Source organism: Dreissena polymorpha, chromosome 4, assembly GCF_020536995.1.
Source record: "Dreissena polymorpha isolate Duluth1 chromosome 4, UMN_Dpol_1.0, whole genome shotgun sequence".
Taxonomy (NCBI): domain Eukaryota; kingdom Metazoa; phylum Mollusca; class Bivalvia; order Myida; family Dreissenidae; genus Dreissena; species Dreissena polymorpha.
The window spans coordinates 145,283,592-145,301,132 of record NC_068358.1 but is presented as its reverse complement, the minus strand read 5'-3'; the positions used below and the strand labels follow the sequence as shown (position 1 = coordinate 145,301,132).

General features: G+C 33.4%; 2 protein-coding genes across 10 annotated transcripts in view; both read right to left on the bottom strand.

Moving 5' to 3' along the window:
- Positions 1 to 17,541, bottom strand: part of LOC127877285 (uncharacterized) — a 263,690-nt gene that overhangs the window by 67,633 nt on the left and 178,516 nt on the right. The window lies entirely within an intron of this gene.
- Positions 1 to 17,541, bottom strand: part of LOC127877278 (uncharacterized) — an 88,374-nt gene that overhangs the window by 67,709 nt on the left and 3,124 nt on the right. For 3 of the 7 annotated variants that reach the window (XR_008048341.1, XR_008048340.1, XR_008048339.1), the window contains exon 2: positions 10,611 to 17,500. Coding sequence is in view for 1 of the 7 variants with exons in the window: in XM_052422967.1 (XP_052278927.1) it covers positions 14,680 to 17,475 (2,796 nt within the window). In the remaining 6 variants the exon portion in view is untranslated. Of the gene's footprint in view, positions 1 to 6,464; positions 17,501 to 17,541 lie in introns of those variants that run through there. The other 4 variants (XR_008048338.1, XR_008048336.1, XR_008048337.1 and 1 more) reach the window with 4 other exon arrangements.

Sequence of the window (17,541 nt, the reverse complement as noted above, 5' to 3'; positions counted from 1 at the left end):
AGAAGGCTTGTAGAATATAGTGAGTCAATATTGAAGTGTTCCGGAACGTTCTGAATGGTTGCCGATGATTGTCATAACAACCTGAACCCGTTCTAGGTTGAACATTCGATGTGAAATTTTGCAACTTTCAAAATGTACATGCTGAAGGTTTTGATTTGCGATCCCAGATGGCATAATAATTAAAACAGTATTTTCAAAAATAGACTTGTCGGACAAATATCCAGTAAACGAGAACTAATATCGGCAAAACACAATACCTTTCAAACAGTTTTAAAGCACAAGTCTCAATAACTGTTCTAGTGGATAGAGCAGCAGACTTTTGCTCCATGGCTCCGGGGTCAGTGGTTCGAGCCCGTTGAGGGTTACTTTTTTATAATTCTTTAATTGTATTTTTTTTTACTGGAGATTTTTAGACCCAATGTTAATATTTATCAATATAAAGCATTTAATGACAAACTTCAATTCATGACAAAATCTGTGAAAAGGCCCCTTTAAGAAATCATCGTTTTATCTCTTTAATTTATCGGTGAAGATACCTAAATAGTTTAAAGCTCTCTGTACGTTGAAATTTGCATCGGGTAATCAGACCAATTCTTATGTGACACAGAACCATCACGTTGGAAGTATGACCGTTAATGTAAAAATCATTTGTTTAAATCCTATGTACGAAACTTATACAAATACCTGTACAACATACACATATTATTCATAAAACTGCCATAATAATTTGAAAACAACGATGAAATTTAGCAAAGTGGTCCTTAAATGGGAGTGGGTTGGTAAAATTTGGTTGCCCATACAACGTGGAGTGACAAACCATGTCGCATTACTTGTATGCACTCAAGCAATAACATGTTATGCGAGGGTTATTTATTTATTGTTTATTGTTTGAAACGCAAGTCGACAAATCCCGAATAAAATCAAGCACATTACACGGACAAGTTTAGGAACGTGAATAATTTTATTTACTCATTATTGCACCATGAGCGAAACAATTATATCCTTATCGAAATAGTTGTAACCAAACAAAAGCAACAACACAACAATAACGTATAAGACATGGTATTGAACATACTTTTCACACAAGTTAACGATGCCCAAAATTTATTGTTAAAGTCAAACTGACTGTAAACGCAAGTCTTATTAAATCTGACCTTTACTCGAATTAAAGCTGCCCATTCCGCTCCTAACTGAGAATCTTTCCTTTCGTCGGTAAACCTCTCCTTTACAATACTATGCATATTGTCCATGTACGCATTAACTGCGTTATCTCCTTTTATGTCTCCTTTTCACATTGTAACTCTGCCGAAAACACACATCGAATGGCGAATCAATAGATTTGCATCATATATTAACCCCCAAAACGAGAAACACGTGCATTTTTTCGCTCTTAACGTACCCTCTATTCAAATTATCATGCACGATACCTACAAGATACCGTATTTATCCAACCGAGGATAATTTTATTTATTGTTTGAAAACCTTTTAAGGGCTAGTTATCTTTTGATTTTTAACTTAAGTGGTATTTAATAATGCCGTCGACATCTAGTTGCATGAGAATTTCGTGATTCTCTTTCCGTCCGTCTTGCTGTCCATGACTGACTAAGATGCTACCATTTGTCTACCACCTACATTTTGTAAAAACTTTGCACTCATATTTATATTGAATGAAAACAAACTGTACAAATAAAATGCATTAATGTAATTAAATGCTCAGAAATCGCAATCTTTATAAATTCGATACTACCGAAAAAAGCGAAAAAAAATATTCTTATTTCAGCCATATATTTGAGATTTAAAAAATGTTTAAATACCATTATTTTGCTTATCTTCTTAAATAAACATCCCTTTATGTTCTCACGATTAAAAAAATAAGGTCACTATTTTTGAAAATGTGCAATTTAAGATTTTCCGACAAGAAATATTCACAACAAAAAATAAATTCCGCCGTTTAACATGCAAAATCCGGCCAATCAATTCACAAACTACAATTAAATATCATACTTTGTGACGGTATTGTAACATTATCCAAAAGAAATTAAATAATAAACCTTCGAAATTTAGTAATAACTAGATCCACATCTACGATCCTAACATTACTCCGAATCCGACACAGAGTGTCCTAAATTATGTGTTCAGGTTAACGTACGACATCCAATTGTTTTCAATGTTTTCTAGTTTTTATTTTTATATAATAATTTTAGCGGAAAGGATGATGCTATACATTTTACATTATACAACATATTTTGATATTAATCCCATTAATATATATATATATATATATATATATATATATATATATATATATATATATATATATATATATATATATATATATATATATATATATATATATATATATATATTACCTAGACCCAAATAAGTAAAAGTAATAATATGTTGATATTTAAAAATATAATTTCGCTATAAATATAATTTGGTTTCCATTGTTCAGTATACTAATTAACTGCGATGTTTAAAGCTACACTCTAAGCAAAATCATCTATGTATACTTGAGAACATGTTTTCATTTAATGCCAGTTTTTTACTTGACGGCGGGTTACACTTAACTATTAAGTAGCCAGAAAGGAACTTCGGAACCCCCCTCCCCCGAAAGAGAATTTTGTGTCGAGTTTTTTCTTTACATATCACATATATGTCATGAAAGCATTCAGACGCGAATGCTTTTTAAGAAAACTGTATGTAAACGGGAATACCTAATGACTATGTGCACAATGTTGACTTTATGTTTTACTCAAATTGATGCTTTTCAATAATATTACATAAGGATGGGAATTGGTCTATTTTAATCTAAATACTAAACAGGTTGCGATGTTTACATGAACTTCCTAGTTTTATGAAACTTCATGGTTTAGTTCAGTTTATGGAGTTTTGGGGAAAAATGCGATCAGCAGCAATAATTAAGCGCTTGATACATTTAATCCAGAAACATCGCTTTTTTTAGTATAAATTTTGGGAATATAATGCGGAAACTCGCGTTGTGTATCTAAAAGCAAAACAAATCCTGTTAAAACTCATTCATGACAGCGTGTATGTCCATTTCATCATTGGTGATTTGACTAATCTATATTAACTAACGGATACATGATGGAGGGGGCGTCCCCGTCGCGCACCCCTCTCGTAATTGTCCGGACCATATATATAAGCACTTAAACACGCATTCAAAGGAATTATGTTCTAAAGCGTAGTGCATTTGTAAACTGCTGAAAGCAAGGATTAATATGCCAAGGTTTTCCTTGTATATAAATATGTAGAATAAAATATTTAAGTAATACAGACAACACTCTTATATGACGTTACAAATTTTATTCAACTGCAAAGAAACCGAGTTTTTTTTGCAAAGAAAGTAATTTAAAAATCTTCCACTGGACTCCCAAATGTTCCATGATAATGAATTCGTCAAAATCGGAATGCTTCGCTGATATTTTGCAATCACCCAAGGTCATTCCGTACCTTATTTGTCACGATTCCCCAGGCTTCTGGAACGGTCAGTGCCTGATCGAAATGGAAAAACTTCGGCATCGAAGTTTTGAAAGTTTTGATATTGGGTGACAAATATTTCGAAATCGACAACCATTCGGAATGTTCTGAACCCCGTCGTAAGTATCTCGGCAACGTAAGCCTTCTTCAATGCATCTTTATGTTTTATCCATCCTTACCGGATCCTGTAAGGTGTTTAATTACAGCAGGAATATCACGATTTCTGGTCCGCTGAAGGTGGGAAAACATACAGAAGGCTTGCAAAGGCTTTCCAAACATGCCAATCATAAGCGATGGGGTTCAGAGTACTCAGGAGAAAAATACTGTCCTTTCGACATCTTTGTAGATATTTTTGGTGTCATTGTGCATTCGGCGGATCTGCTCGGTTGGATATGACAACACATATCTTGGCAGAATGATTTTCAAAGAGATGGAATTAATATTGACGGGGGTTTGATGGTTGTCGATGATTGGCGAAACAACCGGAATCCGTCCTGATTTGATCATCGGCGTCAAAATTGTAACTTTCAACTAAACGATTTTGTATTTACTATTCAAATCAATCACCAAAAAGTTCAATAATGTTGTACATGTGGCTAGCGTGTGGCTAAGATATTAATTAGTGAAAACAACATTTCTATTGATAAATAATCATATTATAACGAAAAATCAACTTTTCTGAAAAAGAAAATTTCACTATCAAATATATATATAACAAGGTATTCAACTCGAAATCACCCGAAAACAGGGTACATCGCTTTGAACAGCCATATCTTTATCAATTGTAGAATGAATGCAATTCGAAAACAGGTGTAAGCGGGCTCCGGTCAGTATTTCTGTTGGAAATTTGAAAGGGCGTATAGACATTGAAATATTGCAAAAAATCTAATCCTTTGACCCCCAATTTTCTCCATTGCTGTTTAGTACTTGGTAAGTTACCTATGTAAAAACATGGTTTCCACGCACCTTGCGTCTGCAGGAAAGTGGCAGTTTGTTGTTGAAACTGGCTTAAAAAGTCTCGGAAACACGGATTTCTGATGTTTTCGTTTGAAATAATCAATACTAAAACATGTTGCCCAAACTTATTTGATTTGAATGTTCCTGATTTTTCAGAAGTCACACCCTCATCCATTCTGGAAATGTGCTTGGTTTATTTTCAGATTTGCGAGCTGATCATTTTCCAGACAGTGGTTTGATCCTACGTGTGTACGAGGTTGGCCGAGACTAAGAAATCTGTAGTGTGCCACCCCAGCTATGCTGGTGTCAGTTGAATCTCTGCGAAGAGGTTGATAAAATGTATGTGAGAGCATGCAGCGACAACTCTACGTGGAGATTGTGACGTATACCCAGCACTACTACCATAAACCTCAACTGCTTTATAATTTGTAATAATGCTGGTTTTTGGTATATGATATGCAGTCAACTTTTTCGGAACAATGTAAATGTGCAAATTTGTTATGTATCGTTCAAAAATTAATGATATGTTTGATTGAATGAATTAAATCAGCCTGGTAATATTTGAAGTCAGCAAAATTGATCTAATCGTTAATCATTGAATAGTTCTGCGTCTATTTTTAACATTTACGTGAGAAGTTAAGTTTTGAAAATATGCTTTATAAGTATTTTTACTGCACTAAACGTTTATATATTTACCAAGTTTTCAAGACGTTTGTTCTTCATTAATTTTCCGTGAAGTTTCGTTTCTTTTTGAATTGAACCAATTGAAGGCTACAATACATTAACCATTATTGCGAAATACATATTTATAATATTGATTGTTTCGACATAAATTTTGCTTCTATTTTTTGTGTTATACGTCTTACTCTTACATTCATGAAAACATCATTTTTTCCTTGTAAGGGAAAGGACAAAGGTAAATTAATATTAGATATTTTTACGTTTGAAAGTTTGTTAAATTGGAGGTAATAAACTTGTGATTATGTGTATGTATTCATGTCTGTGTTACTTTTTAATGTATCATATTTGTAGGACCATCACAAAGAAAAAATAACTTCCAGAAAATACCATTTACAAACGATTCAAAAGCGGTCTAAATTCATTTAAACAAATTAAAAATCCATATAAAATAATATTTATAAAAATAAACTTGAAACACAAATCAGTTCACGCGATAAAATATCTGCAAAACATAGACGTCTTTCAAACTTGGTAAAAAGACAAGTCTCTAGTTATGTTCTATAGATCACTATAGTATTTCATTTTCATAAAATAACAGACAGTATCTACACACACAGAATGTATTTTAATTTATCTATACATACATTGTTTTTTCTTGCACACTTATTGCACTTATTCTAAAAAAACAAATTTACACAAATATCGTTTTAAAAAAACTGTTTGAAAATACCTGAATACTGTTAAGCTTTCTGTACGTTTAAATTTGCATCCGGTCATCTTCAGACCACGTCGTATGTGACACACACCATCATATTGAATTATTAGGATCTATGTCAATTGTATACATCTTAAGAAATGTTTTCAGTCTTTTGAAAATGCTGGCCAACAAGGAAGAGCAATTTCCTAATAGAGAAATTATAAAACCTTATCAACCTTAAGAGTAATGTTTTTTTTATCAACTTTCATCTTGAAATTTGCTTAAAAGCTTTTTTGTGCCATTAAGAAATCATTTTGTTGAGTGATTCAGATGTTAACATGAACTACTTTACTACTATTATGTTGCTTTAAGCCTACATTATTGGTTCACATTTGCAACAAGCTCAATTGCTTTCGTACATAATGTTGTATAGCCAAGTGAGCAGGATGAGTTGGCTTCCTTTGTATTTTTGTAAAATATACAAGCACATAACTATATTACTTTTGCGCATAATACGTAGTGTTTGGAAGTGAAGCGTTTTATGTTATTGGCCTGTTTGGACAACATTCTCAGTTACATTCTTTGGTCATTTATTTTGCGGCAAACAGAATAGTAACAACACTTATGATATTAATAATATGTTTATTGTCCCATTCAGCCATTGGTACAAACATGGTATTGGACATGCAATTCATATAACACTGTTTCAAATCTAGTTGGAAATAAACTAGTGAATCTTCTGTGTTTATTTTGCTTCAACTGCGTAATGTAACATTGAAACAAATGACTATATGTTTGCTCTATAGCCAATACAGTCTACTAAATTGACTTCCTGATATATGCTACATTTACAGTTACGGCCAATCTATTAAATACATAAACAGAGCTTGTTCGGAGTATTAGTTTTGAATGAAATGTATTTTTTGCTAAACTTTTACTAACTGTATGCATTTTAGTAAACTATTGAACATGGTAAACAAGATAAATCATCTAAAATTATTTCTTCTTACATGAGAAGAGTAATTTTCTAGTACAAGACAGCTGTTGGTCGATATGCTTCACATGTTATCAGAAGACTTTTTAATTTAATGGTTAGTGTGTGCATTTCAATTAATGAATTCTTATTATCACGTTATGTGTATGTTATAACTATAAATACATGTCTAGTTGCCGACTCTAGGTACACTCTTTCTTACAGGATAAAATGTCTGTATTTAAGCCCGCTCGTATGTATTGACACTTTTACATAGATGCTACATGGATTTACAAAATCAAATGAATTCATATAATTATATACATGAACATGCCAAAAGAAAAACGCACAGTGAGAGCAACAGCATTATAAATTAGTAAGATGTATAAAGGACACGGATACCCAGAATTGAATCGATGTCTCAAACTTTTTGTAATTACTGAATTTATGGTTTATACATAGTTAGAACAGTTATACTTTTTGAAATAAATTTTAAGCCTACCCGGGATATGTTTCATAAACCTTCGCAGTATTGACCTTTCGCCTTAAAATAAACAAGATGTGTTTGTGAAACACAATGTCCCCCTATATGACATTTGACCTTGAAGGATGACCTTGACCTTGTGAAGGATGACATTGACCTTGACCTTTCACCACTGAAAATGTGCAGCTCCATGAGATACACATGTATGCCAAATATCAAGTTGCTATCTTCAATATTGCAAAAGTATTCATAAAATAAGTGATTTGGGCCAAATATATTTGACCTCTGACCTTGAAGGATGACCTTGACCTTGACCTTTCACCACTCAAAATGTGCAGCTCCATGAGATGCACATGCATGCCAAATATCAAGTTGCTATCTTCAATATTGCAAAAGTATTTATAAAATAAGCGATTTGGGCCACATATATTTGACCTCTGACCTTGAAGGATGACCTTAACCTTGAATTTTCACCACTCAAAATGTGCAGCTTCATGAGATACACATGCATGCCAAATATGAAGTTGCTATCTTCAATATAACAAAAGTTATTGCAAAATGTTAAAATTGGCGCAAACAGACCAACAAACAGACCAACAGACAGACCAACAGACCAACAGACAGGGCAAAAACAACTACTATAGTGGGGGACATAAAAAGCAGACTTGATTTTGTACATCATAATGTGTGTGTTTTAAGTGCTTAAGCATAGCACTCGCGAACATTAAAAATAAACGGACACATTTCGCGACAGAGGGCTAAACCATCATCGATCTGTATACAAACGCCACTGAATGGGAATTGGTGTACACTTATAATCAGTATGAATACACGTATAATTAATTCGAATGACATAGGCTTAATGTTATATCAGCAAGCAATAAAGGGGTTTATCGATGTAAGATAAAAGACACGCTCCGATGCAAACAAACGTGAACAGCAATATAAATTCTCCTTGCAACTTAATTTTGAATGTTTTTCATTTGCTCTAATGTGAAATATTTAAAACGCCTAGAACCGTATGAATACGTTTTCAAGGTCCATGCAATGTTATTTTATGGTAGCTAAGAAACATTTTCAGTGCGACGTTTTTGAATGAACTTCGTCTTAACTTTTATGTATTGTCTAAAATTAGACACACAATTTAATACAAACAAAAAGGTACTATTTTGATGTCAGCACTGTGCGCTGCTTACTATTCGGTAGAACGCGGCATCGATTAACCCCTTTAACATGCTATTTGTAAATGTTTAACAATTTCATATTTACACAATTAAACAGATACTTAAAATAAAACTAACATTAATTACTAGAACTAGCATATGCTATAATTTTACTTATTTTGCGCACATAACACGGTCATTTTTTAAGTCCCTTTATGTGATACAAAAGCGAATACATTCTTGATGTGGACAACGACCTAGCATCTATATATATATATATGTGTTGATTTTATAAGTATGCACTACGTTTATTTCAATACAACATAAATTCTTTTACGGCCATTTTGTTAAAGTTTGTTTCAGTGTATTGGCAAAAACATTAAAGTATTCTTAGAGCAGAATTTTCACCTTCGTTTTCTCAGGAAGCAAAACGTAATATTGGTATTAAACCAAAAACAAGAAGGTCATGATGGCCCTAAGGCGCTCATTTAAGTTCGAGGGAGACTAATCGTCGAACCATTTTCCAGGATTGAGCCATGAATGTGCCATCTAGCGAGGCAACAAGGTTAAGAGTTCACCTGGTGACCTACGTTTTTGAATTAATTTGAGCAAAATTTGAATCACGCCTTTATATTGTACCCATAAACAATCTGACCAAGCTTAACCAAGAATGAGTCATACTTATAGCCTGTTAAAGGACAACGTTTTTGTAAGAGTTGACCTAGTTATATTGTTATTGGATGGACGTTACCCAGATTTAAATTCAGCCCTGATATTGTCAAGATAACTATTTTGACCAATTGTCAATGGGATTGAGATATAAATGTGGTCTTAACAGTGATATAAATGCTTTTCGAGCATCTGGACGCACATGTCCAAGTTTCGAACTCGGTCTATACATTATCAAAATGCCTCTTGTATGATAGCAAGCTAAAAGTTGACGACACATAACGAACGATGACGGTCGCCTGATATAGGGTGATCACAATAGTTCACCATATTGCAACATAAAGGGACTAAACATCATAAGCATGCGATGATTTAACAAATTCGGTAGTAAAACTATTAAAACAATTAATTATTTCAATTATGAAATTATTTAAATTCATAACATGAATTAAAATAAAATCATAAACTTTAAACAATATGCATTTCAAATTACAGCAATGACAATGTCAGCAGCAAAACATAGGAAATGACGACAAAAACAACACAAACAAAACAAATTCAGCAACTTGAATATGCATTATACAGATAATACTACATATACTACCTATGAAGAGTGATAAGAGGTGTTTAAGGAATCCATTCAATAAACAAGGGCTGTTTGTAAAACATGCATGCCCCCCATATGGGCTGTCCGTTGTAGTGGCAGCCATTGTGTGAATACGATTTTTGTCACTGTGACCTTGACCTTTGACCTAGTGACCTGAAAATCAAAAGGGGTCATCTGCGGGTCACGATCAATGTACCTATGAAGTGTCATGATCCTAGGCAAAAGCGTTCTTGAGTTATCATCCGAAAATCATTTAACTTTTTCGGGTCACCGTGACCTTGACCTTTGACCTTGTGACCTCAAAATCAATAAGGGTCATCTGCAAGTCATGATCAATCTACCTATGAAGTTTCATGATACTAGGCGTATGCGTTCTTGAGTTATCATCCGAAAACCATTTTACTATTTCGGGTCACCGTGACCTTGACCTTTGACCTAGTGACCTCAAAATCAATAGAGGTCATCTGCGAGTCAAGATCAATGTACCTATGAAGTGTCATGATCCTAGGCAAAAGCGTTCTTGAGTTATCATCCGAAAACCATTTTACTATTTTAGGTCACCGTGACCTTACCCTTTGACCTAGTGACCTCAAAATCATTAGGGGTCATCTGCGAGTCATGATCAATCTACCCATGAAGTTTCATGATCCTAGGCGTATGCGTTCTTGAGTTATCATCCGGAAACCATTTTACTATTTCGGGTCATCGTGACCTTGACCTTTGACCTAGTGACCTCAAAATCAATAGGGGTCATCTGCAAGTCATGATTAATCTACCCATGAAGTTTCATGATCCTAGGCGTATGCGTTCTTGAGTTATCATTCAAAAACTATTTTACTATTTCTGGTCACCGTGACCTTGACCTTTGACCTAGTGACCTCAAAATCTATAGGGGTCATCTGCGAGTCATGATCAATGTACCTATGAAGTTTCATGATCCTAGGCCCAAGCGTTCTTGAGTTATCGTCTGACAACCACCTGGTGGACGGACCGACAGACCGACCGACCGACAGACCGACCGACATGAGCAAAGCAATATACCCCCTCTTATTCGAAGGGGGGCATAAAAAAGAAATGCTTAATGATAATTATACAAATATTAACAAGCAAAGAAAAGTATCGACGTTTACTTTGGAATTTGAAAATTATGTTTGAATTGTAAAAAGCAAAGTTGTTAAAAGCAATTGTGGGAGAAAATAAAATGTATTATTGTAATTCATGTTATTTCGCAAGGCATGTTTTTATTCAATCTTTTTCCTTTACTTGTTAAAATAGAAATTAATGTTTGCACGCGCTGTTGCATTTATAAGATTTATCGTTAAGTTGACCATAATTAAACAGGTAAAGTCCATTCACGAAAATACAAATATTAATTTTCCCTTTACTAGTAAACGTTGTTTAAAACTGTGATATAAACGTTTCTATTTTATTTTTATGCTTGTTAAGAAATTAACAACTCAAGACAAACAACTATTTCTAAAATAGCACACTCATAAAAGTATGCATAATAACCGCATAATAAATTTTAAGAGGAAACAAAATACCAACTGACACGTAAATAGTGTCTACCTCCAACACATGCATGAAGGCTTATTCATAATGCAATACTATTTTCATTAATAATGTACGTGTGCATCTAGACATGTATTAATAAAATATGGCATGATGCATAAAAATAACGTAAATTTCATAACTCTTGATTACAATTTCTACATTTGAAGGTAAACAATCAAATATAGCTTACTCACATTATTAAAATCCATATTAATCATTACTATTACTAAATATCATATTCAGATCACTTCAATGCATCTCAATTATTGTAACACAAATACACATGTAGTAAATTGTAAAATTAGTGATAATTGTATAATTAATATTTACTGAAAACAAAAATTAATGCATACCAATTCCTTATTCAAACGCATGTTTGACCAACATATTTTAATGCAGACATTAAGATATACATGAATAGTATGCATGGATAATATTACAATGTTATCGTATTAAATAAGCAATTTAAAACATAACTTGTTAAATAACTACATTAAGCGAAACATATTTATTTCATTTAAATACGTTTTACTCCGTGTTTTTTTTTACTAAAAACATGGAGACCTTAAATAATTACTCAATATATTCTGTAAAAATGTACTGATATATGGCGAACAATTCGCTTCAAAAAGCAATAAATACACCAGATACACTGTATAACAACATAAACTACATTTATCTTGTAGAAATTCATACACCTGGTAAATAAACTACTAGCTTTTCATTGAATTAGGACATACATTTCTTTCAAAAAGCTCGAAAGTTCTGTTTTTGTCACATGTGAACAACGATGTAAACCAATAATTCTATTAGAAATTTCCATATTCCTTTGCAATTCAGTTTATTGTTTCTATTTACAATAACACGATGTTTCTTTTATTTTGCATAATCTTGTACATTGTTTAAAATGCGTTTCCATTGGCTAGATCTTAACTGCAGTATATATCCAGCAAATCACGTTGAACGTTACATTACCTGACAAGTTACATATACATTTCGAAATATTGTAGATAATAAACATAAATTTACTATTTAGAGTGTTCTTATACACATTAAAGTCATTACAATTGTTTAGTTTGATTCATTAATTGTCAAAGTATTATCATAAAAGGTTAAATTTGCATAACGACTTTATAATTATAAAATCATGGAGCAATATGTGCCAAAGAGGAAATTATCATCGAACGTTTGTTCAAAATAAAACTATAAACACGTTTGCTACTGTCAATAAAGTTAATTTTAGGAAAACACCAGTTTAGTCTATAAGTATACAGTTTATTTGCATAGTTATTAATATTGGGAGTGATTTATTTCGCTATTGTTCAAACCAACATATTTTGCAGGGATTATTACAGTTGTATCAGTTGTTAATATTTTAAAGAATACACAGAGTACTTTCATTATAGGCCAATGTTACTGAAAAGCATATTGGTAAAGTACCTTTCTAAAACCACTAAAACAAAAATTTAACGCTATTTTTTAGGCAAATCTTTAAATCAAATAACATTCAACAATATTCATTACACAACACGTTTTGTTGATTGTTTTAAATAATTGTTAATTAACAAACATATTAATTTTTAATAAAGAGCAATTTTAAAACAATAAATATCCATACACAACATGAGACAATTGTCGGATTGATAAACATACTTTGTAACACATTTATCATGAGATATCAACATCATGCCCATAGTTTTCATGATTTGTTAGTCAATCACATTCTCTGCTTACTTGTCACCTGGCACATGTCTTTAAAACCAATACCGGGGAGGTGCTTCCTATGTAAATTTGATAATACAAGCATATTGGTCAAAGACGTTTACTTCCCCTGAATGTTCTTACATAAATATTTCTTTACCTACTAACATCCGACATACTTCATGTTGTTTATTAGACAGCATGATATTGATGTCTATACATCAGTTCAACAGAAAAGTTTGAATTAATATAAAGTGTTTTGCATAAATGAAGTTTTAAAGTGCTTAACATTTTCACACTCATCCAAGCAAACCCTTTAATATAACTGAATACTCTACATCAAGTTCATAAGAACATTTAATATAATATACTTCAATCGTAGTTTTTTTGTTAAACACGTATTACTTTCACTAGTACGTCGCATTTTATCGAACGCCCTAATTACTCCATTTAGCTAAACAATTCTTTATATCGAAATTTAAACATCAATTTGCGTCTCTTGCTTACTGCGAGATATAGGAAACAAGAACAAAATGATTTATTTTTAAAGCATGTAGAAATAATACAAATAAAAATCATTTTTAACTAATTTACAAAAAATCACACGTACACATTAATAACAAAACCACCAATGTTTAAATATGTTGCAGAAACACATGATATCAAGAAACACTTTATGATAAAAAAAAAGAGTTTATATAGAAGTATTAAATGTCGTGGGTTCTACGATTTTGAATAAACAATAACACCCAACTCCAGCGCAAAAGTCCCTAATCACAATGTACAACTTTAACAACATTCTTTTCACGAAAACAACAACACTTTGTTTAGTCGCGTCTGTACCAGATACATATAAATATCAATTGTATAATAAATGCACACTGATTACGACGTGCAAATAAACACGCATGCACGAACGAATACACATACACACATGCGCGATTTATGACCAAATGAACATGGTTAATTCATTAAAATGCTCAACAACTGCAGAAGATTATTACAAGAAAATATACAAAAACACTTTTTTTTAGAGTTTACAAGAATATAAGAATATGCTTTGACTTTGGTTTGAAACATTCTGTATATGTTCTTTTCACAAATATACTCCCAATTAAATTGACATGTCTGCTGTAGAAAACAATTGAAAAATAATCTGCATTAAATGTATTTCGTTATGTTTAAAAGATTGAACAAAAACACACTACGTAGACAAACATTGCAAAAAGCTTTGCACCTTCACTCCACTATATCTGCAGTATGAGGCTATATAATTATAATTAAAAAACTATAACAAACACACACAAGAAAATTCCTGGGATATCAACTTTAAGAAATGAGTTGCCCAGCAATATAGGTGCAAATGTCTTTAGAACCCCTTTTTATTTATCTATACCTGCATTCAAGAACTTAAGTTCAGACTAAATTACTTAATTAACAACGAGGCACCAACACCATAGTCAATCCATGGACACAAGACGTATCGTGTGTGTCACTAATTTACAAATTGTGATAAAAAAGACCGTCAGCTGAACACTGAGTGTATTTCACAAAATCCACACGAATACACAAATAGGAAATTCCTAACGCAGATGTTTCTTGGGAATCTTTGTTTATCCTTCTTCACAATTGGATACAGAGATATCGAGAACAATGTGTTGTTTACATGCTTGCTGTGGAAGCATCATCATTTTAGTGATTTAGAATAGCAGCCTGCATGGCTTTTTGAAGATTTTGCAGTGTTGCAGTCTTTCCTTCCTTGTCCTTCCACATCACCATGTATCTAAACACAAACGTACTACGATTCTTTTTACATTCCTTCTCATTATTTAGTTGTTCCATTTCCGCATCGGTCAATCCCAGTTCAATGCCCAACATCCAGTATTCTTTACCGACCATCTTGGCAGCCTTAGTCAGATCACTTTCCTCGACTGGTCTATTCAAATCATCATCATTTTGCATTCGATCTAATGCTTCCTTGTACCAGTCCTTCATCGCCTCTTCTCTTCCTACCGCATGCTGTTCCGGACATGCCGTGCAAGACAATTCACGATTATACACGAAATCCTTCACCCTAAACATGCCTGCATTGTACGAAGACTCTTTCATGTATGGGCATTGAATGTTCTCATCCAATTTTCTAGCAGTCCAGGGATTTTCCAATGATTGAGCAACAAAGTTTTCCAAACTGTGTCTGAGTTTGCGTCTTACACCATGACACAACTTGAAATCAAATTCAAATAAGGGCTCCTTCGAACAAGATGATATTCGTGCGTAAATAATGTGATCTTTGTACCAGATTGTCAAACGATAAGTTGCACGAATTTCAAACACTGCAAGCCCATTGTACAACAGATTTTTTCCTTTTTGTTGGCTGATAGGCCAAGTGCGAATACACACAGCAACAAGTCGGTGGAAAAAAGATGGTGGCATGAAATTATCAATGAACACAAAACATAGAACTGGCGTTTTCTTGCAATTTTCCGGTGAAGTAAACTGGACTATGGGAGGTGGTGGGTTCTTCAGACGACACGGAACAATATGAAAATCTAAAAAATTGACATTCAATTCTTCAGCTGCATCAGAAGTTTCTTGTTCAGGTTCTTCGAGAGCATCGATTTCTTTGCATTCTTCAGGTTTTAAGGGTTTTGCCATAACATCTAGTTGCTCCATGTACATCATGATATGCTGTCTATTTTCTTCAATATTCGGTGGGGCATTGTCCATAATTTCACTGAAAATCTCTGGTTTTAGAATAGCATTTTTCTTGTATTCACTCCATTGTACGCTCAATTGAGGATCTTTATTCTTTATATGCGAGATAAAACACTTGAATACCTCAATGATCCACTGGGGTGCAAGAACAACCAAATGTTTCAGTTGATCTGTGTTGAAATATAAAATATTGCCATGCCTATGTTGAATGTCCAAGAACAAATCTAGTTCTTTTTCAATAACTGGGTGAACATTTGATTGATTTTCTGCATTAACTTCATTTCTCTGTAGTAGTTGTTTTCCACTGTCTCTCAATTTGTCAAGAGACTGTTCCATCTGGATCCATCTTACAGGATAGTTTTCATTCCAAAATTCCTGCTTCTCTGCCAGACGTCGAATTTCTTTTCGTATCTGTTTGAAAACAGGATCATCAGAAGTTAAATTATTCACCAAGTATTTTTTCCTATGAATATGCCGCAAGATTTTTGTACCTCTAAATGCTTGCAGTGCTTTTTCAAAATATTTATCTTTCTTGACCTCTTTCTCCTCGTCAGAACCTTCCATTTTATCTTTATGAGTACCAACTAAAATCACAGTTGGTTTTATATTTCCTGTCATAGACCTATAACCGCTGTACATGTGGATTGCATTCAGCCAAAACTTAAATACATCCAAATATTTACATTCTTCACTCAAACCACACCATATTCCACTTGTTTCATCTTCTTGTATACACTCATCCAACTTTTTAGTCATGTCCATAAGAACAAGATATATAGACCTCTTATTCAGGAAGAATTGATGGGTAGAATAGTACAGTGTCTGACCTGCAAAATCCCAAACAGATACAGTGATGCCTGTCGTTGCAACAGGAACAGGTATATTGACGATAACATCCTCACCAACTTCAGGTACCTTCTTAGCAAATTCAATTATGCCTCTTATTCCCTCATCGTCTTTACGTTCTTCGACGTGTTTCTTTATTTCTTCTAAAGCATCTGTTGGTTTCTCAGTAACCGAGTCGTTAACTTCAGAGTCAGGGGTGGTTTCGTCTAAGGTAGACGGTATACATGAAGAAAAATCATCGACTGTTGGCGTATGAATGGCTTCCTTAAAAGCGGCTTGATATCTAATCTTATATTTGGCTTCTTTTTGGTCTTTATCTAAGCACCAGTCGCCATTTTCCATCAGCTGACATCTTCGCAGTTCAATAACTTCAGTGCTAACAGGTTTTAAATTTTCGTCCCTTAAGTCTTTAATCAGATTTTTAACAAGGGACGTTTTTCCCACACCAAACATGCCAACGACCATAAGGCGGATATTCTTAACTTTTTCGGAGCCATCTTTAAGAGCTTTGGCGAAAATTTCAGCAGACTGGGCATCCAGCTGTTTAAGATCACTCGGAAACTGATCTATCATCTCGTCTGCTGTCGAAGCGATATCCACATTGTAAACACTTTTCATAACATATCTAGTGACATTTGTATGATTCCACATCAAGAGCAGTATGTTAATGATATCTTTAGTCTTACTGACCGAAAACGGGGTCGTGAAACCTAGATTATTAACAAACTCTCTCGTCTTGCCTGTCAAAACCAGGTAATCCTTGTCTTCGAGAAGTGATTCATTTGCAATCGTCTCAACAATAAATCTTAATTGTTTTGTCTGATCTTCATCATTTGATATTTCTTTTGCCACTGACTGTAACACACGGGCACTTGCAAGCGCTTTCGGATCAATACCCTCAGTTGAAATTTCTTCTTGGTCGCCCATTATTTTAAAAATAATGTAGCATATCCTGAAATATTTAAAGAACACTTTTAGGACGACTTGTTGATG